Source organism: Bactrocera latifrons, unplaced genomic scaffold (genome assembly GCF_001853355.1).
Source record: "Bactrocera latifrons isolate USDA-ARS-PBARC rearing strain unplaced genomic scaffold, ASM185335v1 scaffold_309, whole genome shotgun sequence".
NCBI classification, from domain to species: domain Eukaryota; kingdom Metazoa; phylum Arthropoda; class Insecta; order Diptera; family Tephritidae; genus Bactrocera; species Bactrocera latifrons.
In genome coordinates this window covers 208,312-234,317 of record NW_017536730.1, presented here as the reverse complement: position 1 = coordinate 234,317, position 26,006 = coordinate 208,312, and the positions used below count along the sequence as shown (strand labels likewise).

The 26,006-nt window shown below is 36.0% G+C and overlaps 3 protein-coding genes across 5 annotated transcripts in view; 2 read left to right on the top strand and 1 right to left on the bottom strand.

Annotated features, from left to right (window-relative positions):
* LOC108970690 (mucin-19) overlaps positions 1-26,006 on the top strand; it is a gene marked incomplete at its 3' end in the record, with an annotated part of 244,357 nt that overhangs the window by 11,402 nt on the left and 206,949 nt on the right.
* On the bottom strand, positions 610-1,194 carry LOC108970691. The gene has a single exon (XM_018936215.1). The coding sequence runs from the start codon at positions 1,030-1,032 to the stop codon at positions 646-648; it is 387 nt and encodes a 128-aa protein (XP_018791760.1). The 5' UTR covers positions 1,033-1,194; the 3' UTR covers positions 610-645.
* Positions 3,891-4,268, top strand: LOC108970688. Its single transcript, XM_018936210.1, has one exon. The coding sequence runs from the start codon at positions 3,975-3,977 to the stop codon at positions 4,266-4,268; it is 294 nt and encodes a 97-aa protein (XP_018791755.1). The 5' UTR covers positions 3,891-3,974.

Here is a 26,006-nt window from a genome sequence, read left to right as displayed (position 1 = left end):
AACAGAGTTAAGTGTTGTCTTCGGAGGTGCCAAAAACAAAGTGCGAAAAGATCGTAGGTCATTGTATAGTAAATATATTTAACAATGCTCAGTTTTAAACTGGTCAGTTTCTCGTTGAGCTATGATGTCAGCAATTTTGAAAAATGTCGTTTCGAGAAAAACGCGTTTAAAGTCTCAGTCATATACGATAGTACCTGCGAGTGGTCACTCTTTAGAACGCCGCCATTCAAAAAATATTCAAGATACGACCTTGCGGATTTCACAGTATATTTTTGGAAATATAAACTATCGAAAAAAGTAAAAATAAAATAAATATGGTTTTTTGAAAGTGTCACAATGGCATAGCCTCTTAAGCTTTCGGTATTATATTCGAGTTGGACGAAACAGTTAAGCATATTGCGAGCATAATTATACCAAGAAAGTAACCTTATCAATAAAAAAAAAACAAGTTCAAAGACACGCTTTGGTATTTCAACTTGATGCAAGTGATGTTTGTTCAGTTTTCTATACAAGATTTTAACACTATAAACTCATAACCCAATTTATAAATAATAAATTAATAATTATACAATTTAAAACTAAATAACTTGACAATTAATCACAGCGGTACTAAGTTAACAGAGATGCTTAAATAATAGATGACGACTACTTCACGCGCGAATGTACCGCTGTACTACTAATAGACGTAGAATCTTTGATGGCCTTCCGCTCCACACCCATTGCTAATTTGATAAGCTTTGAATAACGTGAGACTTGCTTCTGCAGATGCTTCTTGAATGACATTTCTCGACTTATGACGCGCAGATCTTCGTCACTGCGGTTGTTTAAATTCTGCACGTTCTCGCGTATTAGGGACTCAGTGAGAGAGATCTTCGATTTGGCGACGCTTAGACCACGTGTATTGCCGCGGCGCAGCTCCTCCTGATACATAAAGAGTTGATAGCCTACCGATGCTTTGTTTCTACTGTTGTTTGCATTGCTGTTGCTTTTGTTGCTGTTGCTGGTGGTGCACTTGCGCATTAAGGAACCCATTTGGTTTGGTGTGGTGAAGACGTTGTTTGTTTAAGTTCGGTTGTTAAGTTTAAGTAGCTGTTCCGACAAATATTATTATTTATTAATTGAAGACTTAATAATTTGAGCTGCAAATATTCTATTTTAAGTAGTAATACTTCCGTCAGACGGTGGACGGCACACTTTAGCGGCTAACACACGAATGATGAGTCCTTGTTAGCATGCTGTGCGTTTTTATACTCGCGCCTTGGCCGCAGCTTGTTTCGCAACTGTACCCGTGGTTGTATGTATCAAGGTGTATTTGGCCTGGCCGTAGGCCTCCTTTGTTGTATTGTTTCACATCTGTGTTTTCCGCGTTCACCGAGTCAGCCGCGAGCTACGCTCTCTCTCGCGGTTGCGCATATCCTTGCGCATATCTTTGCGCATATCTTTGCGCGAAAGGACCGCTTAATCCGCAAACACCTTTTTGCTGGGCGTTTCTAGAGCGCAGCATCGGCTCAGAAGCCGAAAATCACTTTAGCCAACAAAAGACTTCACGCAAAGGCATTTATGGAAAGGTGTAGTAAAAATTGACGCAGGACCGTTGCGCGTTTCCGCGAAAATGGCAATTAAGTGCAGCGCCGTGTCGCCACACGAACAATGTGCGGGTGGCGGTCGTGTCTAGACACAACTTTAGGCGGATTTAAAGGTGAGGGTGAAGTGATGTCAATATTTTTGCATTGTTTTGGTTTGTGACCGCTGACGTTCAGCAGGATTCTGCATATTCGTAATCCGCTAAACAAACATTTGTAAGTGTGTGTATGCGTGAATTATAAGTATATGAAATACTTGCTGATGTTTTGCTTAGACCTGTCGGCAACAATGCTAACGTTTGGAAACACTTCGAGAACAACAGAAATACCCGAACAATACAGTGACATTAAGCAGCCGGTAAAATGTTTTCATTACACGAGAATGGTTTTAGACTAAATGCCAATAATTGGGATTTCCCCACATTAAACACAAAACTGTGCCATTGAAGCAGGGGTAAAAGAAATGTGTATTTGTTGCTTAGTTTTATGTGTGGGCATAAATATTTTGGTTCGTTTTGTATAGGAAAAGTAATTGATCTTGGTGCTAACTGTACTTCATTCTCAGTTTTAGTAGAATAACTACTATAACCGCATAAGCGTTGTCTACGCCAATAAAGAAGAAGATGGAGAGCGCAACTTTATGCTTTAGAAAGGAGAAATAACTCAAAAAAAAAAAAATTATAATAATTATAATAATTCATTGATTCTCCGACGAACATTTGGTTCAAGGAAAAACAGGTTTGATTGCACGGTAGCGTGAAGATGGAAACATTAGACAAATAGCAAAATTAAAATGCAAAAATTATGGAGGTCAGAAAGTAATGCAATTTTTTTTTTAATTTCGATTAACAACTCACTAACACGACTATTACAATTTCTACACAAAAGCAAAGTAATAGGTGAATTATAGGCTAGCATAGGTTATACTGGCCATATGTCATGCTATATATAAACTTAGCGATCCTGGTTCACTTTAATACAATCTGAAGTTTACCGCCTATAGGCGTCAACGCTTTTTGCGAAGTTTAATAGAGACTTGTTATCAAATTCTAATAGTGCGTTCAGTTCCTTTAACTGCGAAGCTTCTATATATCCAAGCTGAGTTCTAGATAACGCCGAACGGAAACAGTGGACTTGTTTCAGCGTCTTATGCTTGCTTCTCTGCTTAGTCTACACGTATTATCGTTAGCAATACCAGGGGCGGATCCAGAAATAGTTTGACATCTACTTAAAACATGAAGAGTATTATATTAAATATAACAATCTTTATACAGTTTAATGGTGAAAAAATCGAAATCAAATCAAATCGATTTTCTAATATCAAATTCTACTAAATGGAAAAAATATATTATATATTATAAATCGTATATAGTATAAATATTATATAAGAGAGAAATTGCACGAAATAAAAGTGGTCCAAGTTTCGAGAATATTTCGAGTACTTCTTCTGCAGTGTCTTGAAGCATGTTCGGAGCTCGCATTCGTCATAGAAAGTATGCAGAATATGCGAAGAAAAAACTATGGTAACTTGTTGTCTTTTGTGCTTTGCTTCTGCCTCCAATAACACTGCCAGTGATCAAGTTTACCTTCCATCAAACAGTCAATAATGTTTTCTGGAAGCAGCAAACTCAGTCAATCCATCCAATACTTCTCTAGAAGTGCTCATTCAGAAAATTTAACGTCTTGTTTGTCGGCGGCAGATTCATGATTTTTATCATCAATTTTCAGTTCTGTCGCCATTTTTTCCGCGTCTGAATAAATGGATCGAAAATGTTCTTCAGAATTTTGTCTTCAATTTAGAAACATTACAAGCAGCGCACCTGATTGATGCTACTTAAAAAATTTGTTAACTTCAGACATTTTTCTTTACTGAGTCCACTGTGCGATATACTACACACTTATAGTAGTTATATAGTTTAAGTTAGCTAATGTATTTCATAAAATGTTTTTCGATGAATGGACATTTTTTGACAATGGACCTATTTTGCTTAGCTGCTATATCAGTCTACTCTGGCTATTCTTCAATAATGTGACCTTAAATTTATAAACGCCTCATTTTAGTTCTGCCACGTAAAGCTTGTAATGAATACCTTAAAAAATATATACATTTATATATCCCCAATGCAGATATTACCTATTTTTCATATACGGACTACTACACTGGCAACGTACATTATGCAATCGTAGGTAGATTAAAAAAAAAAAAAAATATGGTATCCTTGCGGCGAACAGAAGTTGTTATAAATTCTCGGTACATTCACCTCTGCAACGCATTATCAATTCTTCTCTTAAAGTAAACGAACTGTCTTAAGAACAACGAAAAACTCCGAAAACTACGTGTAACAGTTAATATCATCACTAACGACAAAATCATCACAACAAATCATAGCAATGTCCAGCAAACAGCAAGCCACTCCCGGTACTTCGCTCACCTACGACGTTTTCATGCATTTGGAGGAGCTGCGGCGTCCAACTCAGCAGCCATTGCGTCTGAGCAAATCGAAAGTGGCGCTGACCACGCATCTCATCACCGAAAACATACAGAACATACAAAAGTGCAGCAACGCCGATTTGAAGGCCATCACACGGGAGCTGCAATTCAAGGAGCAGTTGCGCAAGCAAATCAGCAGCTTGAAAGCCGCAGCAAAGCAGAGTCCAAACAGCAATCCACTCAAGAGCGCGTAGTAAGTGCAGAGCTAAGAGGAAGCAGGGTTGTTTAGTTATAAGGATAGAAGCAGTTAAGAAGTTGTTCCTTTTAGTTAAAAAGTGATTATTTTTAGTATGCGGAACTAGTCCATTTTGCATGCAATGTGTTTAGTGTTAGAAAAATTAATAAATAGTAAAAAAAAAAAATAATAATTCAAAGTCAAAAATGTATTCTTTCGATTTTTCTATAATATCAGATTTCAGTCTGTAAGGATGATACACGAGCTCCTTCCTTTTCCTTACTACGAATACCAGATTAAAATGTTGAAGTTAATAAAGCTTTTTTAGGGCTTTAGACTAGTTTGACGGGTTTGAAAGAAAAAATAGCTCGTATAATATTATATTATAATCACACTTTCAGACTGTCTTTAAGAGTTTAAATGACTTCTAGGTTGCTGTTTTCATACAAAATTTCAGCTTCTGGGCCAATCTTCGGAATCGCTATCATCAACAGAGCCTCGAGGCTTGCCTAACCCCGTCAGTTGTCACTGCTATCAACACCCGATTTGTTTAACTAAAAAAGGCGAAATTTTACTTATTGCCATATCACCCAAAGTTTATTTTGGTTTTTGTTTTCATATAGACATAAACATAGAGAAAACATTTTTCATTGCAGTTTAACTTTTGATATCCGAAGATTTGTTGACGGTCGCACTTTCTTCACATGTTTGTAGAAATGTTTGGTCTGTTGTGTGTGGATCTGCACTCAGGTAGAAACTGCTAAGTCGAACAGCTGGCCTAACAAATTACCATAATAGCTGTGAGTGTATATATGTACATATATTTATGTATGTATATAAACGCTGTGAAAACTTTCACTTATGCGCCTTTCTTTAGCATACTCAGCTGTTTAGCTATTTATTTCTCAGCAGCTTTAAATCATGTTGGAAGAATTAAACTTAATATTTATGAGAAGCTTATGGTGAACGCTTAAATACACACAAATGTACCTACATAAATACCAGCGCATATGTAAACAATTAATAAGAAATGGCGTTAAGGCATTAATGGACTAACTGAGTACTGATTGTGTACATATGCATGTGGTGGAAATATATATATTATATTGTTTTAACATACATACAACTATATATTTATGCATATGCATATAAAGTATGTATGTATGTGTGTGTTTATGTATGTATATATGTATGCAGATGCTAATATGTATGTGTATGTAATAAGTATGTGTATAAACGTATATTACATTTGAAAGGGCTACAAATTACAAAATATGTTTGATTGCTCAAAAATTACGCCGAGTTGGTTTTCATTTTCTATTCTTTGTATTTTAACTTAAGATAATAATCAACACATGCATACAAACATACATATGTGTGCTATGGATATGCTTTAGCGCCTTCACTTCAACTGTTGGCTTTTGGCTTTAAGTTAAGCTCTTGTTGGACTAGCAACTGTTGCCTTTGCTCTTTGCGCTGACCGGTTTTCATGGTTGGTAGTCCATTAAGTTGATGTTATACATACATATGTATATTTACATACATACGCATTATATATGAATACCAATTTATATACATATATATATATGTATACAAAGAGTTAATTTAAATATAATATTGTATGTATAATAATATAAAACTGAAAAGTGGTTGCTTATCTCACAGAATCCTAAGCATACAAACGATAAAGAAGTAATAAATATGTATAAGTTTATTTAATAGGAACTACAACCTGATCTTAATTTCAATCTTCAATTATCAACTTGTATCTTCAGAAATATTCATAATGTATCAGCAAATTTTTGAACGTACTTTCAAAAGGGCACAACATACATATAATAACTTACTTTTTATATTATCGGGTCAGTAGGGTAATCCGTTTTTAATTATTATTATTATTTTTTTTTTTTTAATTTTCTGTTCCTTTATAGCCTTAGAATTAATGTAGAAACTCACTTTACCATTGGGACGTTTCGAAAAAGGCCAAAAAATAATAATACCGCTTGACGTTCGGACCGCTCGGAGCGCACACCTAAAACTTTAAACGCGTGTTTCTCAAACACCCACTTCTTTAAATTGGCGGACATGATTCATGCCGATTTGTTTAATTTTGCTATTATTCCTACTAGATTCATAATTTTTTATAATTTTTTGACAATGTTATGACAAAATTTATGTAAAAACATATGGGGAAAATTTAAAAAAAAGTATCTTTTTTATTTATCAACATTTTTGAGCATTCTAGTATTGACAATAACCATTCACGTACTTTTTAAGAATTAGTTGGGTTTTGTGTTTCAGATAATCAAACATGCGAAAAGTGTCCGCTAGTGAAAAAACGCATCTCATTCACCCAGCCATTTCTGCGACAGATGTCATTAAAAATGTCGAAAAAAAATTGTTTATACACTCCACGATATACCTCAAGATATGTGATAAAAGTTCTATTGCAGAATGAAAATGAAAACGAAAACAAATGTCAAAAAAAAAAAAAAAAAAAAAAAAAAAAAAAAAAAAMAAAAAAAAAAAAAAAAAAAAAAAAAAAAAAAAAAAAAAAAAAAAAAAACAGGTTAGATTACCCTACTGATCGCTTAAATAAAGCCTTTGGTGAACTGAAGCTCAGTGAACACTACTAAAAAACATCGGCCACTTTTCATAAAACTACTAATAGACTATATTACTAAAATAGATTGACTCAATTTCTATACTTATGTACTAATTTTATGGATTAATTGTGAATCGCATTACAATTGAAAGCAAAAATAAAGTTAGCAAGTCAAATTTGATACGAGAGAGTGTGCGGATACCTCAATACGGGACATACCTATTGTAAAATATTGAAAGAAACATTTTTTTATTTTATTTTTTATTTTTTCATACACTCAAGACCAAATCTGACTCGGCCAGATCCATAAAGATCGACTGAAAATGTGTGCAATTCTGGTGATAGCTGACTTGTTTGCATGTCAAACTCATAAACCCATGTCTCATCGGCAGTTATAAGGCTCTCCATGAATGTGTTATCAGAATTCGCTCGTCCCAGCATGTCCAAATATGCCTATTTAACTTACTCTTTTTGGAAAAAAAAATTCAGCTTTATAGAACGAGTCAAGTAAAACGCGTTTCATATCAAAAACGGCGATTCAAATCACTCGAACGGACTCGCGAGGCAGATGTCGAGGTCTCTTGCCATCTCTCTAACACTTGCCTGACGAATTTCAAACAACATAATCTTCACATTTAAAATATGTTCATCAGTTGAAGAGGTCAAAAGTCGTCCAGAACGTGGCATGCTTTCAACCATTCCTCGACCGTAATTGAGGGCTTTGCATCGCAACGATTCCGCACACGAAATTTGGTTGGAAATACAAAACTTGACACAAATTTTTTGTTCGATATTATTTATCCATTTTAAAAAGCGCTACTTACTACTTAGGTGTATCGACTTAAGCAATCTTCTACTTAAAGATTCGATCACCGATAGTTCCAAAAAAGGGGTTCTCCTTTACCTTTCTGAGCTTACAGAGAACGAGTTTTCAAAAGAGGTGCTCACCTCGACACACTTATCAGTCGCGCTGTGAGCACTGAATCCGGCCTGACCGTAAGAATTGATGGAAGCTTTTGAAGAGAAAGAATGCATGTCGCATCTCATTTTAGGGTAGGAAGAGATAAAGGACTTCTTCACTGTCTTACTTAAAAAAGTGGAGAAGTCTCTTCTATTACAATTAAATAGAGCTTCGCTACAAAAAAATCGAAAAGTGACTTACGCCTTGCATTAATGTATGCCTGAGCTTCCCCAGACCGAGTGTCTCGAGTTTGCATACGAGCTAATAATTACGTTGGCTTTCTTTTGCCAGATTGCTTCCAGAGCTTTACTTTTTTTTACTGAAATGTGCTAGTTGTTCTTCCTTCCGACCAACCGGGGAAAAACCTTTTTTCAGATTTTAGATCAATCAAGAAGGGCTTAAATGTTAAATTACTCAAAAATGAAAGATTCACCTGGTGGAAATAGAGTCGTTGAGTCCATCCTTGACACAAAATAACTGATGTATCTATTAGGTCAGTTCTTTATGAAAAAATGAAGATACATCGAAGCAGGCAGAAAGAAAAATGTAGAACGCACATGCAATGTTCCAATTAAATGCATTTTAAGAGTTTTCTTATAACGACCCCATCATCATTTATACTTTTCTTCCATCACTTCCTGATCCTCGTGGAAGTGTTTTCTTTGTTACTCACAATAATTTTCTAAATTAACCGTTGTCTAACTTAATAATATTTTTTGTAGCACAGTCCTACTCCAAGGCGTTTAAGTTTAAGATCCTTCCACTAATAATGATAGCTACTTAGTTACACATTTGTATATATATATATATATAGAATGAGCTGAAATATATTCGTTGCGGTGAAACGGATATCTAATTGGTTTACTTTGCGGCCACTGACATTCTTGAGCTAATCACATTGAATATAATGGCATCTATTGAATTCTGAACAATCCAAATTAGTTTCGAACTTATTGCAATTATTAAGTAAATGGTATTTGCCATTATGACCCCAGGTGGTTCAATTAATTTCTATAAATTTCAAAGTAGTTTGGGCTTGTGTAAATACCCAGCATTTGTTGGGTGTAGCGTTTAAATGGCGCCAGTGCGCCAAAATGCTCAGAAGTGAGCGTAATTATGGAAATGTCAAAAGTGCTAGAATCGCTGACGCCCGCTGATCCGGCTGACATGATCTGACTTAACGTCAAAAGCAACAACCGAACAGCGCCTTCGGCCATAAAAACCACAGCTATCAACAAACGGTATGTCTGTATGTATGAGCTCATAATTGTAAATAGCAAAACAAAGGAAATAAATGCAAACAAAGCAGCAGAAGAAAGAAGAATGAATTAGCTGCGAGAAGCCAAACAATAAAGCCAAAAGCTTAGCTGTAGAGCGACTTCACAACGGTTTGGGGTAGCTGATTAGGTTATATGCGTGTGTAGTTATGTGTGTTTGTGTGTGTGTGTGTGAATGCGTCCATCATTGCGGATTCAATTGGCAATCGCTAAGCTATTAAAAGCAATTTAAAAATCTCGGTGCAAAAGGTGAAGCCGAAGCCCCAGACACAAGCGAGTTGGCGCGGGGTGCAGCGCTGAGGCGTTTGACATTCATGCATGCACACAGACATGCAAACAAGTGTGAGTATGTGTAAGTAGCTATGTGTATAGTATGTACAAACAGTTTTTTTTTTGTTATTTTAGCGTTTAGTTAATGCCTTTAATTGGTCAGTTTTTAAATATTCACGACTCTTGAGTTTTGTTTCTCTGCTTCTTTGCAGCCAGCGATTACTTTACGCTTTGTTCTTTGTGTTGTGCTAATTGTTACTGTTAAGCCCGTGTACGATTTCGTGCTTAACGGATTAGGAGGTCATTAAGTCTTTTGTCTTTCATTGCTGCGAAATAGGAAATGTGCAAAAATTATCTATTCCATGATTATTGCATATTCTAAAGAAGAGTTGGAGGAAGGCAAATATGTTGTTGTTGTTGCTAATGTTTCATTTTGCATTATATTAATTGAATTGCATTATTGATTAAATGGATTATTTGTAGTTGAAGTTCAAGCTGTCAATTTGTCTTGTCTTCAAAAAACAGCTTCTCCGTGGAATACGCATTAAAGCGGCTTCATTTGTGTAAATATGTGTAAATATGAGGGTTACAAGTGTTTTTGTGTTTTGTAAACCAGCGTTGGCACAGCAGGCCATCGATCATTGGCGGACTCATCCATTTGTTTCGACAACACACAAATTTGTTGTAATAGTTTTCCAGCATTGCAATTTTGCTATTTTATTTTTTTGTATTCACTTGTTTTACTGTATTTTATGCTTTGCGGTGTCTTTTGCGCTTCTTTTATGATAGTCTTAACCTTTTGCAAACGCTATTGGCCTCTGCGCGTTAATGATACATTTTGTAGTGCGTTGGAATTGGGATTATTGATTTTATTATTGAGGTCAAGGCGCTCACTTCAATTTGCATTTAGCAATTCTTCAAAGCGAAATTTCATTTGAGGTTATTACGCGTTGACAGCCACTGTAAAATTTCAATTCATATAATTTCTTCTTCAGAATCCTCATCGTTTTCCATTGCGCTGGAAGTCATATTCGTAGGGTCCTTTCTATAATATCAGTTGCTATAAATCCAGCTAAGCAAACCTAATTGTTCACCTCAATATAATCTGCAAAAATTACATTTGAAGGGATAAATATGAGCGCCGACTTCTACGTGAGCAGCTGTTTTCAAAGTGCGATTTCCACTTAAGGGGTTTACATGTGTTTCTTTGGGCAAAAATGTATTAGTAATTGTTCAACAATTTTTTCTCAGGATTTTTTTATTGTGTCAAACTATTAGCAAAGAAATTCTGAAATTTTTGGAAAATAATATTTTAAGCTCGGCCATTACGAAGCCATTTCCGATGACCCCTCGGAAAAAAGATGCGCACGCGTTGGCAGGATAACTCCTTACAGAATCATCTAAACTGAAAAAATATGTGTTTTGGTTAAAACATTAACTTAAAATTTGGACGAAAGAAAAAAAAACTGAAAATTGGATTTTTGGCAGACATTTAAAAAAATTAAAATTTCAGTGAAAATTTCGCGAAATTTTTTTGCAAATAGTTGTAATCGAAAAAAATCCTTCGTCCAAGTCTTTAAGAATTGTATCTCAATAAAGAAGAATAATGCAGTGTTTTCGATATCAACTTCTAAATTTATTTCTACTTCCTGCGTAATCATATACATACGACATTTTCGGGTGCGGCACTTGATCCTTAAGAATAAGTCGAACAGCTGGTTAAAAATAAGCGTTACATTTTGAAATCGTGTATTGAATACAACGGCTTGCAACGTATTTTTGCTTAATTTGGCACTAAGCACAACTGAAATTTTAACTGATTAAATTTATTATTTTTATTTTTAAACATTTTATTGCGTCGATTGCCGCTAATTTATACGACGAACCAGTTTCATGTGACTAACGCCGATAATTAAAAGAAGAAATTGAAAGAAAACGAGCCAAAAACAAACAAAACTGAAATTCGTTAGTCGCGCTGTCTGTCCACTTGATTTACCAACAAAACATTAAACTCGACAACAACAAAGCTGCCTCGCAGATGTTATCGATTAATTAGGTGCCTTTCGCATATGTACATTTAAATTAAAGTCTTAATGTCGCTTTGTACTGCCAATCCGCCTTTGTTTGCATTTTTCAATAAGTTTAACTTATTTTCGGACTCACTTTGTGTACGCACAGTATTTAAATGGAAAATATTTTTCGCATTTTATATCGCAAATTCTCATAAATTGGCGATTTCGCATATTTTGCTGTGTTGGCGAAATTTCCACAATCACAAGTTTTTGCTTTTTTTTGTTGCTTTTTCTTTTTTTTGCCGACAGTTTGGGTTATTTTGGCGTTGCTGTTGGCGGATATGGAAATATTGAAATATAATTTCTTTTGTTTTGAGCTCATTGCTTGAACAGTTATGCAGTCGCCTTTCTACATATCTACTTACACTCGTGGCCACGAGAAACTTACCACTCAGAATTAAATATTGTGCGTATTTGATTACACCTAATAGCGGTACTTTTTGCGGTATAGACACTTTTTATTTGGAAGTATAATAATGACATGTTATTAATCAAAAATATTAAAAAATCAATGGAAAGATAGCGAGCTTTACAAAATTAGCTCGAAATGTAAGAGACTGACATGCGATGAAAAAATTATGTATGTATATATATATATTTTTTTAAATTTAATTTTATTTACACTATAATTGAAATTAATATATATATATTTTTTTTTATTTAAACACGAAGTTTAGTCGTTGTATCACTTTAAAAATAATAAAATTGGCCGCTTTTGTATAAGCAAAGAAAAGCTAATTTGTGTTTTACTCATTAAGCGTAGTAAAGTAAAACTATACTTACAATTAGATAATATAATTTAGTTTACTTTTGCTTACAAAAAACATAAAAGCCCAAATTGAAGAAAATCCCGAACGCACGAAAAAGTCCTAAACAAACTTTAAGAAATTATAGTGGTAAGGTGTGCGAGGCCACGAGTGTATGCACGCAGTTCTGCGTCTACTCGAGGCAGCATTTCGAGAAGCTGCGGCCTTCCACTTCTTGTGCGAGGCAACATTTTCGTGCATCATATTTGCAAATACAATGCAAAAAGTCACAGTTTTCAAACAAAAATAAATCAAATTTTTACAATATTATATATATACATATGTACATTTTCGCCAACTCCTCTGTCCAACTTTAAACAATTGCAGCGCACAATTCTACGATCTGCCATTTCGTTATGCATGTGTTGGTGTTGTGTGGCTGCTCGGTCCTGTTCATTTCAATTTAGTCACATTTTAAACTTGTTTCGGTAGTCAGTTATTTAGTTGCCGCTGTCTATATAGTTCAAAAATGTTTCGACAATGTTCGACTAGTCGTTCTGTGCTCAAAGCTCAGCTGTTTCGTTCCCTAAAAGTTTTATCATTATTGTTGTTTATGAAGCGCACACGAGCATACGTTGACGTGCATTGTTGATAAAGTCGCCGACGACGCATTCTTGTTGTTGTTTGCTTTTGTTATGGTTGTTGTTCTTATTGTAGTGCTTGTTGTGTTGGTTGTTGTTGTCATCATAGTTGCTGTCGCTGTCGCTTTTGCTTTTCTACTTTTGTATCTTGTTGCTTCAATGAAAACAACTTTTAAATTTTTTCGGTTTTTATGCTTTGCTTTTTATTTATACTATCTCAGTGAACTTACTTACTGGCACTTTTGCCATTGGTTGTTCGCTTTTTTTTTTGCTTATTACATACTTTTATTTTATTTAATTTTATTTTATTTTCTCTGGTTCTTTTTCAATCTCAACGGTTTTTTTTTAACGTCTAAGCATAATTTATTTTTTCTTGTCTCTCATGCATATGTATACTACATACAAATCTAACGTATACAACCCGTTATTTCAACAAGCCAACAACAAAAGTTGAATTTCGCTATTGCTTGTAGAAAATATTCGTTTCATTATTGGATATTATTAATCTTGTATATAATTTGGTATTAATCGTTTGTAGCTGTAAATGATAATTTCAAAACTTTTTGTATTTTCTTTCATTGAAATATGCATTCGTTGTTGGTGTTGCTGCTGTTTTGTGTTGATATAAAACAAAACGTGTTTAACTTGCATGAAATGAGTTAGTAATGCCATTAATAATGAATACCAGTTTTCGGCTGTAATGTTAATTGGTTTCAGATATAACAATTATTGGCGGTAATTGAAGGAACGTTTTCGATCGGGATGATAAAAAGTGGAAACCCCATGCAATAATATAATACAAACACTTTTAAAGGTATTCATATAAGTACTGGAGATTTTCACTAATCAGCGCTGGGTGAATTGAAAATGAGCAAACTTCGTTAGCATGACTTTAAATAAGGAAAGCTAAGAACAGTAAGAAGGATGGAAATTAAAGTGATCAGAGACAATCAAACTTTTATTTCGATTTCTTTGTTGTTAATCTCATCTTATTCATATTCCATATGTTCCATAAAATCCATGTATTCCATAAAATCAACTATACTCGCGTAAAATTGATACAGTTAGTATCAAAAATATTCCTTGCTCTCTTATATAGTAGGTACATTTTTGCTACTTATATTTTATTACGAAAATCAATAAGAAGATAGTATAAGGTGTGTTCCAAAATAAACAGGACTTTTTGAATCTAATCTTTCTTGAATTCCCCTGGTGGCGCCATCTTTTTATCGACTGGTGCGTTAGAATCTGCTATCTTTATCGATTGTCCAGTGAGAATTTCATGACATTTCATAGATTGGAAGTGAGGTTATTGCTTTCTAAGTGTCGGTATGTTTGTCTTATCGGTGTTTGAGTGAGTGAGTTTCCAACAAAGAGCCAACATTATATATTGTTTTAAAATCGGTAAAATTTTTACCGAAACATTGCAATTGATGAAACAAGTTTATGGTGATGATTGCCTAACCCGTAGCAGAGTGCACAAGTGGTTCCAACGTTTTCCAAGAGGTCGTGAGTACATAAATGACAATCAACATTGCTCAGAATCCAACACTTGAATTACATTATTGAAGAGGAGAAAAACTTCCTTTACAATATTGTGACTGGTGACGAAACGTGGTGTTTCTAATATGATCCCGAAACGAAACGCCAGAGTGCTGAATGGAAGGCACCGGACCAGCCGTAACCCAAAAAAGTGAAGGCAATGCTGATTTGTGTTTATGATTCCAACGGTATTATCCACAAAGAATTTGTTCCACCCGGCCAAAACGTTAATGCGGTATTCTATCTTGAAGTTTTGAAGCGCTTGATGCGTCGTATTTGACGTGTTCGGCCCGAATATCGCGAAGATGAAAGTTGGCGTTTGTTGCACGATAATGCGTCGTCTCATCGAGCGACCCTAGTGACCGATTATTTGATCAAAAATCACATTTTAACCATTAATCGCTCCCCGTGTTCACCTGATATGGCACCGGGCGACTTCTTCATTTTCAGAAAAATGCATCTGCCCTTGAAAGGAAAGTGTTATTTAGACGTAGATGCCATTCGAAAGGTTTGCCCCGGCATTTTGGGGGTCATACCAGCCAACGAGTTAAAACACTCGTTCGACACTCTTCTGGACCATGCAAAAAGCTGTATTGATGCAGAAGGAGTTAAAAAAAACACTGCAACAGGTTCAAGACAAATAAATCACAGAAAATCGCACCTGACATAAATTGAGCCATTAAAAATATGTGGAATATAGTTGTATAAAAAAAGTGCCATTCCAAAATCAGCCCCTCAAAACGGCGAAGAGCCGTTTGGTAAAAAAAAGCCTACAAATTCTATATTTGTTCAATAGAATCTTATCATTAAATGTAAAACGGCCGATGTGCTAAAAACACAAGTCAAAAATAGTTCATTCCAATTTTAGTATCAAAGTTCCCCTAGCTGACACCTGTTTGATATTATATTTTATCTATAATATTCCATTTTTTTTATTCTAACACTATTTCTTAATATCTTGCTATAAATGAAATATAACATGAAAAGTCAATCTATTTTTTATGAACATATATATAGTACTATATGTTAAAAACTGAGGGACTAGTTCAGATATATACTGACATAGAGTCATAAGTATACAGGGTTTTCCACTTTTCCGAGTCTACATATATACCTAGTAATAATCATATAGGTGGTAGTAAAAGCCTTACCGGTGTTTGATGTCTCCAGGCAGTATATCAAATTAACTTGAACAGCCATCTTGGTATATTGACTGCAAGATTCACAACGAGGCGTTGACTTCGTAGAAAATATAAGCACCAAAAGCTGGGGAAAAATAATATTTTTGATATCGGCATGAGAAGCATTAAGATAACAGTTATAGGGATTTTAGCGACATTTCCAGGAACAAAATAATAGAAAAAATCCCCGCATGGCCTTTGCAAAAACAACTATGACAGCAAAAGAGCCACTCTGGAAAGTTTTCTTTTGGAATAAATATTTGTACAAAATTTAAATAAACTCTAGGAAGAGATAAATTCTCTTTTTACAATTAAATATTCAGTCAGTACAATATTCAAACAAAAGACTTTTCAAGGACAAAGATATTATAATGCTTACCATTTTTTGCACAAATCACCACTACCTGCGCGAAAATTGTATTATCCTCACGAAATTTTAACCTATAAATAAAAAGTACAAACGCGCCAAAGACAGCATATATTGACTAGTTTTCAAAGGGCAATTATCAGTCTAAAAAATGACGATAAAAACGGAAGAAGAACCACCGAAAGAGCAGAAGTTGCAATATTCTTTGCAGTATCGTATTTACTTGTATAGACAATCGCTCAAAAATTGCATGACCGGTGCCATCACCTTGGTTAGGAGTAAATTTATACTGACACAACAATTACTGACCCATAACCGCAAATATTCGGATACATGCGATCGTCAAATGGCGCTCGATACAAGGCAAGAAACGGAGTTTGCAGGGCAGTTACGTTATCAACTCAATAAGCGAAATGGCATTAAGATGAGAAGATTAGAGAGAAAGAAACTTATAATTGGAGCGAAGAAGTGTGAATGAAAATTTTAATTTGTGGTTAAGGGGAAAGATCGCTGTGGCAAAGCCACCATATTGCGGAACTTATTTATTAAGTATAATAAATATATCTTTTGAAAATAATAGAAAATTTAAATTATGTTTAAATGGTCTTTCCAAGAACTTTTATGTTTGGTCACTATGTATACTGGTTGTTATGATATATATATGATAGGCACTTCGAATCAGTGGTTGTTGAGACTTTTTATATCCTTATAAGCTGTTGATTTTTGCAAACGAACAGGTCTATGAAATTTCTATGCAACAATCAAGTTATTTTCTATTATATTCAGCAGTAGACTAAAGAGCTCGCACGATAGTGAGTCGCCTTGTCACAAATCTCGTTTGTATCGAACGTCTCGGAGAGGTCCTTCCCGTTTCTGACGGCGCTTTTGGTATTGCTCAACGTCAGCACAGCCATACGAGCATTAGTTTTGCGAGGATACCAAATACTGATATAACGGCATGAAGGCAGCTCTTTTTCGTGCTATCAAAATCAGTTTTAAAATCGACGAAGAGGTGGTGTGTGACCTCTTTTCACAGGTCTTTTCCATGACATGGCGCATGGTCAATATCTGGTAAATTAATGATTTTCTAGGCCTGAAGCCATTCTGATAAGGACCACTGCAAGCGTATTAATTTGTGAGTTTTCAATCTGAAAATTGCATACGTTCTTTTTACCCCAAGAAGCTGCTTATTTCTTGGAATCACTAATTTTGGACGACTATAGAATATGGCAGCTATAACTGCTATAACTGCCATAAGAACTGCCGGTTCCAAATCAGGTTTTTGTATGGGAAACTTTTATATGATATTTGACACAGTATCTTCAAACAATATGTTTCAGAGTATTGTGCAAGGCAACTGTACAATCTCTACAAATTTTTGTTTAGATCGGACCGCTATAGCATATAGCTGTCATACAAACAGAACGACCAATATGAAGTTATTATATAGAAAAATTTTTTGTTTGAAAAAGAAATATGGCGAGTCTTTCACTTTTTCCATTTCTCTCTTATTTTCATTTGATGTGTTTACATTTTTTTTTTTTTTTTTTCATTCTCTCCATATGGTAAATAAGAGCGTAATTTTTCTCTATCATTGTGGAAAGTTTATTTAGCGAAGAACAAAACCTACATTTAATAAATGAATTCCAAGGACGTTCACAATGTAAATTTTTTTTACAGGTATTCCACGAAGTATTCTGGACATAAACGACAAAGCCATGTGAGCCTCTGAGATATGCCATACCTTCACAAAAGTACGCTTTCAATACATTTGTACATATACACATAACTATTGCACTGTTACTGTTAGTTTAGTTCATCCAATCTTCGAAAATTATTACGGCGTGCTTTAAGTATTTGTACTTTGATATTAAAATTGCATAAATGGCGAGTTAAACGATTTAATCGCTACTTCATTTCCTCTTTATATGTATTACCACAATTATCTAAGCATAATCGTGATTGTTCGCGAGGAAGCGTATTTCAATGCTTGACTTGCTGTGTCTATTTGAAGGTTTATTTGTAAAGGGTAAGCACCAACTATATTTTATATTATATACATATTGTATATATATGTATACATATTGTATATATATTATATGTACATGTAATAAAAAATCATTCCCTCGAAGTAAATAATAAAGCGTTTTAACGTTTGCGTAGCAGCGGCGATGTGGCAAACAGAATAAACACCTCAACTGATGTATAAATGCACATATGCATATATACATACATACATAACTACATATGTATAAGTACTTGTGTAGCTCAGTGGAAATGAAAACAAAGAGTTCAACGCAAAACAAGTAAAGAGTAATAAAAGCCAAGCGAAATGTATTGCATGCAGATGATGTCCTTGAGTTTGGCATCGCTTTCAATGTGCACAGGCAGAAATGAATATTGCAGCAAGATAAAATTTGGGAATTTTTGTGCATAATATATGGTTTTAGATATTCTGCATTATAGTTTATGTGCTAATGTTAATATTAATACTAGGCGAATTCACAATGTTAAAAGGATAGCCAACATTTTTGGTCCCTGGATGTCACAATCGTACTTCTCAGCATTTAAGGGGTGATCGTGACATTATTTTTGTTGTAATTTGATGATTTTGATCCAAGCAGAGGTCCTTTTTTCATTTTAATAAAATTTTTGGAAGATCATCGAAAATTGAACTCAACGAATGAAATCGAATGGAATTTGTCATATATATGCTCTCTCAGTGCTCTTTGATAAAAGCTATGTGAAAAAAGTTTACAATCAAAAGCTGAAGATTTTTTTATTACCTACAACTTTACCATATATATTTTTCCTATAGAATTCACAGTTTTGCCGAAAATCGAGATAATCCATATTTAGCTAACTCTTCCTAACCCCAGAACGCCGTAAATTTGTATCCCCTCAGTCTGGTCACTTTATTCTCCGTTTCCATTGGCTTTCATTCTGCTTTGGGGTTTTCTTTTGCTTTCCAAAATTGTCTAAACCTCGTCTAATAAACTTTTGTGTGTTTCAATTCGTTACATTGAAAAAATAAATGATGTTTTGGTTTCCATTGACTTTATAGTAAAACTCGATATTTTTGTCCATGAAACTAAAGCTGCACTTAGTGACTCTTGTAGAGTAATACCATACGAATACGAAACTATTTTGGTTGAGCGTATACTCGCTTCAGCGAACATTTTTTTCTTCATTCATTCACGACGACATAAGCGGCTGAAAACGACAACAACAACCCAACCAGCGCATTCGCGGTGACAAAATGAGCTCAAGGAATCACAACGCAAAGGTGGGTGACAAAGGTGAAAGGAACGAAGCGATTACTGTGTAGGCAGTCTGTGTGATAGCAGCAACACATCGGCGGCAATTGACATGCAATACGTGCACTGGCGGACGGAGAGGTAGAATAGACGTGTGGTTAGTGGTTGCAGTGTGCGCTGTAATGAAGCTAACCGCATGCACATTCAGCACATCAGAGCAACAAAACTTGCCGCATGTAACATGCAGCCAATCGCTTGTGTACACTCACACATTGAATACTTGTGGCCTGAGCATGTCTTTAAATCGAAACTAGTTTACTACTCTAATAATAACAATAACGAATAAAAATATCGCTATTTGCAGAAATAGTCGTAAGTCATAGTAACCAAGCCATCTTATGTACGTTTTGTAATATCGAAGTTGAAGTGAGCGAATTTCAAAATAATTATGAATACTATTTTCTGTATAATTAGGTTGTTAAGAGCTCACCAAAAGTTCTATCGGTTGAGAAGGATATCATTCAGTGATTTCAATGTTCGAATGTGAAAGGAATTTGACAACTTGGGCTCAGAGTTTTATTTTTTCTCAAATTCAGCGAGTTATTGAATTGTATTCAGTTCGGGCTCACTTATGAGTTTAATGCGGCCAGCGAAGTCTTAATACCGACGGCTTACCTACCGTTTCAAGCCTTCAACTAAATATATCACGGAAGTTCAATGAAAATATATTTTGGACGACTTCCCATTTTCAAAATCTTACCATTTGCACCGCACCTTAGCCAAATACTGACAAAAGTAAGCATGTGACCATGCTCGTCATTATATTTTTACAGCCGACTGTTTTGAAACGTTCAGCACGCTCTGAAGAAAATATAGCAGTCGTAGCTGAGAGTGTGCACGAAGACAGTAGAGAGTCGATTCGACGACGTTTGTAGCAACTCGCACTGAAGTGTGGAAGGACTTGGAGCATTTTACGTCTAGATCTTAAATTAAAAGTGCTTGGGCTACAGCTTGTGCAAGAACTGAAACCGCTCGTCCATCCCAAACGACATCGCTTCGCTCAATGGGCTCCTGAAATGTTCGAAGAAGATCCGACGGTTTCGAGCCAAATTTTGTTTAGCAATGAATTAAATTTCTGGCTCAATGGGTATGTAAACAAGCGAAATTGCCGCTTTTGGGTCGAAAAGCTACGCGAAGAGGTTCATGAGCTGTCATTTTATTCAGAAAAAAACAACGGGTTGGGTGGTTTGTGGTTCGTTGGAATCGCAATGATAACTATTTGATGCCTAAAATTGAAGCTGCTGGTCTTGGAGACATTTGGTTTCAACAAGACGGCGCCAATTCCCACATATCGTATCAATAAATTAATTTATATAGGATCCCGCGGTGATCAGATAATTTTACGTGTTGGGCCTTTCGATGCAAGTCACAATCTCACTTCGATTCAGGCCTTGGAGCAAAACAACACGCGTGTCAAACGTCAGTTACCAGTCGAAATGTTCGAGCGAGGGACCATCTGACACGTAGCCACGGTCAACCTTTGAAAGTGCTAATTTTCAAATAGTGAATGTCAAGGGATATTCTTCGGTTGATAATAAACTATCCGCATTAAATTTAAAGTTTTTGTAGTTTTTCTTTAAATAAAGTAAGTAACATCGAAATGGATCACCATTTAGTATATACCTAGAAGAAAACGTCAGAGATGCTTTGAAAAAAACATATATATATATACCTAAATAAAGATCAGCATGATGACCTGAGTCGATTTAGCCATGCCTGTCTGCCAGTATATAAGCGATATGGTCCCTTAGTTTTTGAGATACTGATCTGAAATATTTCACACATTATTTTCTCACTAAGAAGATGCTTATTTATCGGAACGGCCGATATCGGTCCAGTACAACATATAGCGGGGTCTCTCATCCGAGGCTGTTGTTGGGTTTTCATTGGGGTGGTTTTTTTACGTGGCGGGTCCCAAACCCAGCGCACAACCCTATGCAGGGAATGTTTCGCCTTCTCACTTTAGCTCACCTTCRAACGGATGTTCTTAGGCTACCCAGAGGATACTTGGTCAAAGACCGGAAGTCGTGAGCTGCTTGAGTCATATGTAAAAGAATCGTTTCTGGCCACTTCCACGTGAATGGCGATCAGAAAACTTTCCTCACTTGCGTGAACTTCTACACATGACTCCATCCTCCATATAGCGTCCATACAAACTATTTGAACAAAACCATTCCTTTGTAAGGAAAACTTTTTTATCCCACGAGTTATCTTAGCGCAATTTGGCATGAATTAGTATATAGATATACGGTGTAATCTCCGAAGAAATTGTACAGATCGAGTCACTAATACATATAGCTGTCATACAAACTGAACGATCGGATTCAAGTGCTTGTATGGAAAACTATTTCATTTGACAAAATATCTTCACGAAATTTGGTATGAGTTACTATTTAAGTTAACGGTATAGTCGCTGAAAAATTTACTTAGATCAAGTCATTATAATATATAGCTGGCCTACAAACAGACCTAACAAAATCAAGTTCCTGTATATGTGGAGGTTTCAGTGCCACCGAAGTTACCGTTTTCTTGTTATTTTTTTATTATTTTTGTCGCTTTTGTTTTCATTGACTTTTTTTTTTTTTTGTAATTTCCACAACAATTTACACGGGCTCGTATCGCTTGACCAGCATTATACGTACATATATGTAAGTGCATAGCGCTCTCATAAAGTTGTATTTTTTCGTTTTTCAACGTTTGCAACTTCCTATTTAAATCGGTTTGCTTTATTTGCATATTTCCATTTGATTGTTAGACTTTCGCAAGCCGTCGCTTTTAATCCGTTCGCTGTTACCATTGTCATGGCTGCTGCTATTTTGCAAATTTTTCGCACACACATGTGTGTGGGTTTGTCTTGTTGCGGCATTTTGTTGCATTTCGCAATGTTTTTCGCAAAGCTGTTTTGGTTGCATATTTTCGCTGTTTTTGTTGCTTTTGTTTTTCGAGTTTTTTTTTGCATTAACTGCAATTGCAACGCATTACACCGACGCAGGCTTCGCGTTACGGTACTTTCACCTATTTTATTTTACAGCTGCTTTGCAGTTTTTGCCGCGGTCTGCCATTCTGCTACCGCTGGCGACGCCGTGGATGGCAAAGCTCAAAAAAAAAAAAAAATCAAAAAAGGGCGATCCAAATCCGTCCGTAAACAAATCTCAAATAAACAAGCGTCGAAATAATAAAGCCTGCCACAAGGGACGCGCGCATTTGCCGCACAGCCGGACGTGAGTTACGAAATAATCACAATGCAACAACAAGTGCATGAACCAATTAATACACGGTGAAACGCAAAATGCATTCACAGCCAAAGGCGCAACACGAAGCGCTCTGAAATTGAATCCCAAAAAATACGAAAATTTTTAATGAATGAAATTTTCAATTTACGCACTCAATTGACTGTGTTTTAAGTGTCGCGTTATGACGCCGGTATTTTAATGTATTTAAATTCACCGCAATTTCGTGCGCCAGTGGCTATTGCAAGTGCACTGCAATTGTCATTATGCACAAATATGTTGTTCTTAATTATGAAATCCCCGATGCCAACACTGTTTTGCGCTCGCGACTTTCCACTTAACTGCCGCGTGCTTTCAATTTGTTAAGTGATGGCCATATATGTATGTGTGTGGTTGCATATTGGCATTTGCCATTCAATTGTGCACCAAATGCTGCATCAATCAGACATTCACTTGGTGTGCCCGACTCTGCGGCAGCGAAGCGCTGACAACACGGCTGTTCGTGCCACACTGTGGCGTGCGTGAGTCGATATGAACTTATGCATGCGGCGTGTGGGAATATCGCACTAAATGCGGCATATCAGCGAGTTGTGGCAGCAATCTACACACGCACATGAGTGCGAAAGTACATCGGTAGCGAGTTGCAAGCAATAATTGTTGCTGTTGAAGTGTATAATTGGGAAATCTGTTGAGCTTGTTATGTTATACACACATACATACATACCTATTTATGTATCTTTTGAGCCGCTTGTAAGTTTGGCTGACAAGGCGCGCGGTTACGCCCTTCAAAAATACTCTCTACAATTTAGATTGCCATTAATTACAGTTAATTGGAAAGCTTCGTCGGCAGCTTGACTATTAAACCATTTGGAAACCTCACAATTTGGCTTAGCTTTTTGGCCAGAAGGAAGGAAGCAGTTGATCTCACAGCAATCAAATGAGGCAACTTTCGTTTCGATTTCATAGAAACGCGCTGCATTTTCATAAAACCGGGCAGCAGATACCTAAAACTATTAAATTTTCCCATTATTCAATTTCCATGCTATAAAAGTGAGTTGCTAGCTAATTACCGCTATCGACAATCGGCGGCCTCAACTGCAAACCGAATGCATTAATCCAACTTTTAACCTCGGCGAATGTCTAATGGCAACTCTATACCTATATATTTACGTACATGTATATATCGGGTGTTTTTTTTCTATGTTCGGCTTGCAATAAGGCAATACTTTTTACAGAGTTGGTCTTTTTGACAGCTGTCACTTGTCTTATACTCAATTTGGTTTGCTTTGTCAGAGCGAACAGACTTACTCCGAAACAACGTTTGCGAAATTTTGTCAAATTTTTTCGCTGCGTCAAATAGAGTTGGTATTTCGAGCAACCATCTATCGGTTTGCAGCACGTTTAGATTAGGGTTAGATTAGATGGCTGATCAAAGATCGGTCGAGGACTGTTATATGTAGTCCTTTGTGAAGCCATAGAAAAGATGGGATGTCTGAAGGTATGCGCTGCCAAGTGTTTGCGTCTTGATCTTCCAAACACGGGAAAGTAAAGAAGGAAGAGTTGAGTTGTTTCATTCGTCCTCTTCTATGCAGCTTCTATAGATGGCATCTGATAGTATTCCCAGCCTTACTGCGTGGACACCAATAAGGCAATGACTTGTTAAAAGCAACCACAACTAGGGAGAGGCTAGTCATACTGAGGGCAAAGAGATCACTATATCGCTTTCCATCGATCTTGGGTCAAAAGGGTTTTGTGACAGGGCATATACCGCTGGTGGCCTTGTGCTCGACAAGCTTCCGCGAAGCCCAACTATCTAATAGCAACACACAAGAGTATATGGAAACACCAAACCGCTGCTCTGAACGCTCTGTTAATGAGTTCAAGGTTAGTATCGCCGCCACGCTATCTGAGTGGTTAGATGATAACTTCTTTGAATAAGGCTAGATTCCGGAGCAGTAAATCTACTGCTACCTTAATGGCTGCAACCTGGGCTTGCAAGACACAGCAATAGTCAGGAAGTCTGAAGCTGGAACTGATGTCAATAAGCACTGACAGTAAACTCCTCCACAAACGTTACCCCCAAGTTTTCAAGCCAATGATTAGTCCTCCATTTTGTCAAAAATGAAGCCGGCTGTAATGCTTAAGTCAATGCGTAACGGTAGATATTGGAAAAAATTAATGTGGACCATCTTGGGCCCAAACAAAGTGGCGCCACAAGTCATAGAATCAACGAAACAATAAATTTATTGAAGAACACTTTTGGATAGCAAATTATCTCGAATGCCGAACATGTGGGGTGACCTCTAAGATATAGCAATTTAACACCACTGGACTATTTTTTGTGGGGTTATGTGAAATCGCTTGTCTATGCAGATAAGCCCGACATGATAGACGCCTTGAATTGGACGAAAAAAATATTCGATGCGTTATTGCTGACATATGACATATAACAGTGGCCGAAAATGGGATTTCTCGACAAGAATTTTTTCTGCTTGCATGAAATTATTTTTAAACACAATGACATACCATCTTTCTATTATCTTCATAATAAAGCTGACATTAAATTATATGCATTTTATTTCTTTTTAAAAGCTACATGTCTAAAAACAACACCCTTTATACGCAATACATGTATTTATGTGGGTAAATATACAAAACACGCTACGCACTTATGCACACTCGTACTAATTCGTGCTCGGTTCGGCTCAATTTTAGCGATGCCTTTCATTTATATTGCATTTACGGCTTCATTTCAGCTTATTACATTTGGTTTAAATTTCATTCCGATTTATGTATTGTTATTATGAATTATGAGCTCACAAGAGCTCTGCCGTTAACATCAACATTTCATCACGAATGGCGCTGACTAACACAACAGCAACTGAGATATTAACATCATCCGCTATAATACATAAATCAGCAATTCAAACTGATAGTATTAAACATACCTTTATTCATTGCCGTTTTAGCATAGTAATAGGTACAGTGCGCTCCAGTTAACAGATTCGCGTATTGAAATGGTCGATGAGTCGCTATACAAAATATTGGCAGCACAAAAATGAAAAAAAAAAAACAACATATTACAAATAAATTTCTTCGGTTGGGTACAATTAGGCAGGGAATGCTGTACATAGAAATGAACTCATTCGCATTGCTTGTTTGGCTTTGAATTTACTTCCCGATACTCGTCAATTTTGCCTGCCGTGTCGCAAACGGAGAGCAATCTCATCATTGAGGTAATACAATTATATAGTATAAATGATGAGTTTATCAGTTGACGTTTTGTCGTTAATTTCGTTAGCATAAGCTGCAAATGAACGCACGCTTTGCGGATTAGTTTGCTAATTAAAATAGGTGGTATCAAAATTTTCAGTTATTATGGGGATTGGGATTAACTGGCAATGAGCTTTAAAAGCCCTTAACGTGAAGTTCACGAAGAATGTGCGTCGGTAATTTTACGTCAGTTGCAATTTTAGGCTTCTCGATCAATGCAATGTCTTCCCAGCGGAGGTGACTGTCATAAAGGTAAGAGCAGAGTTACAGCCCGG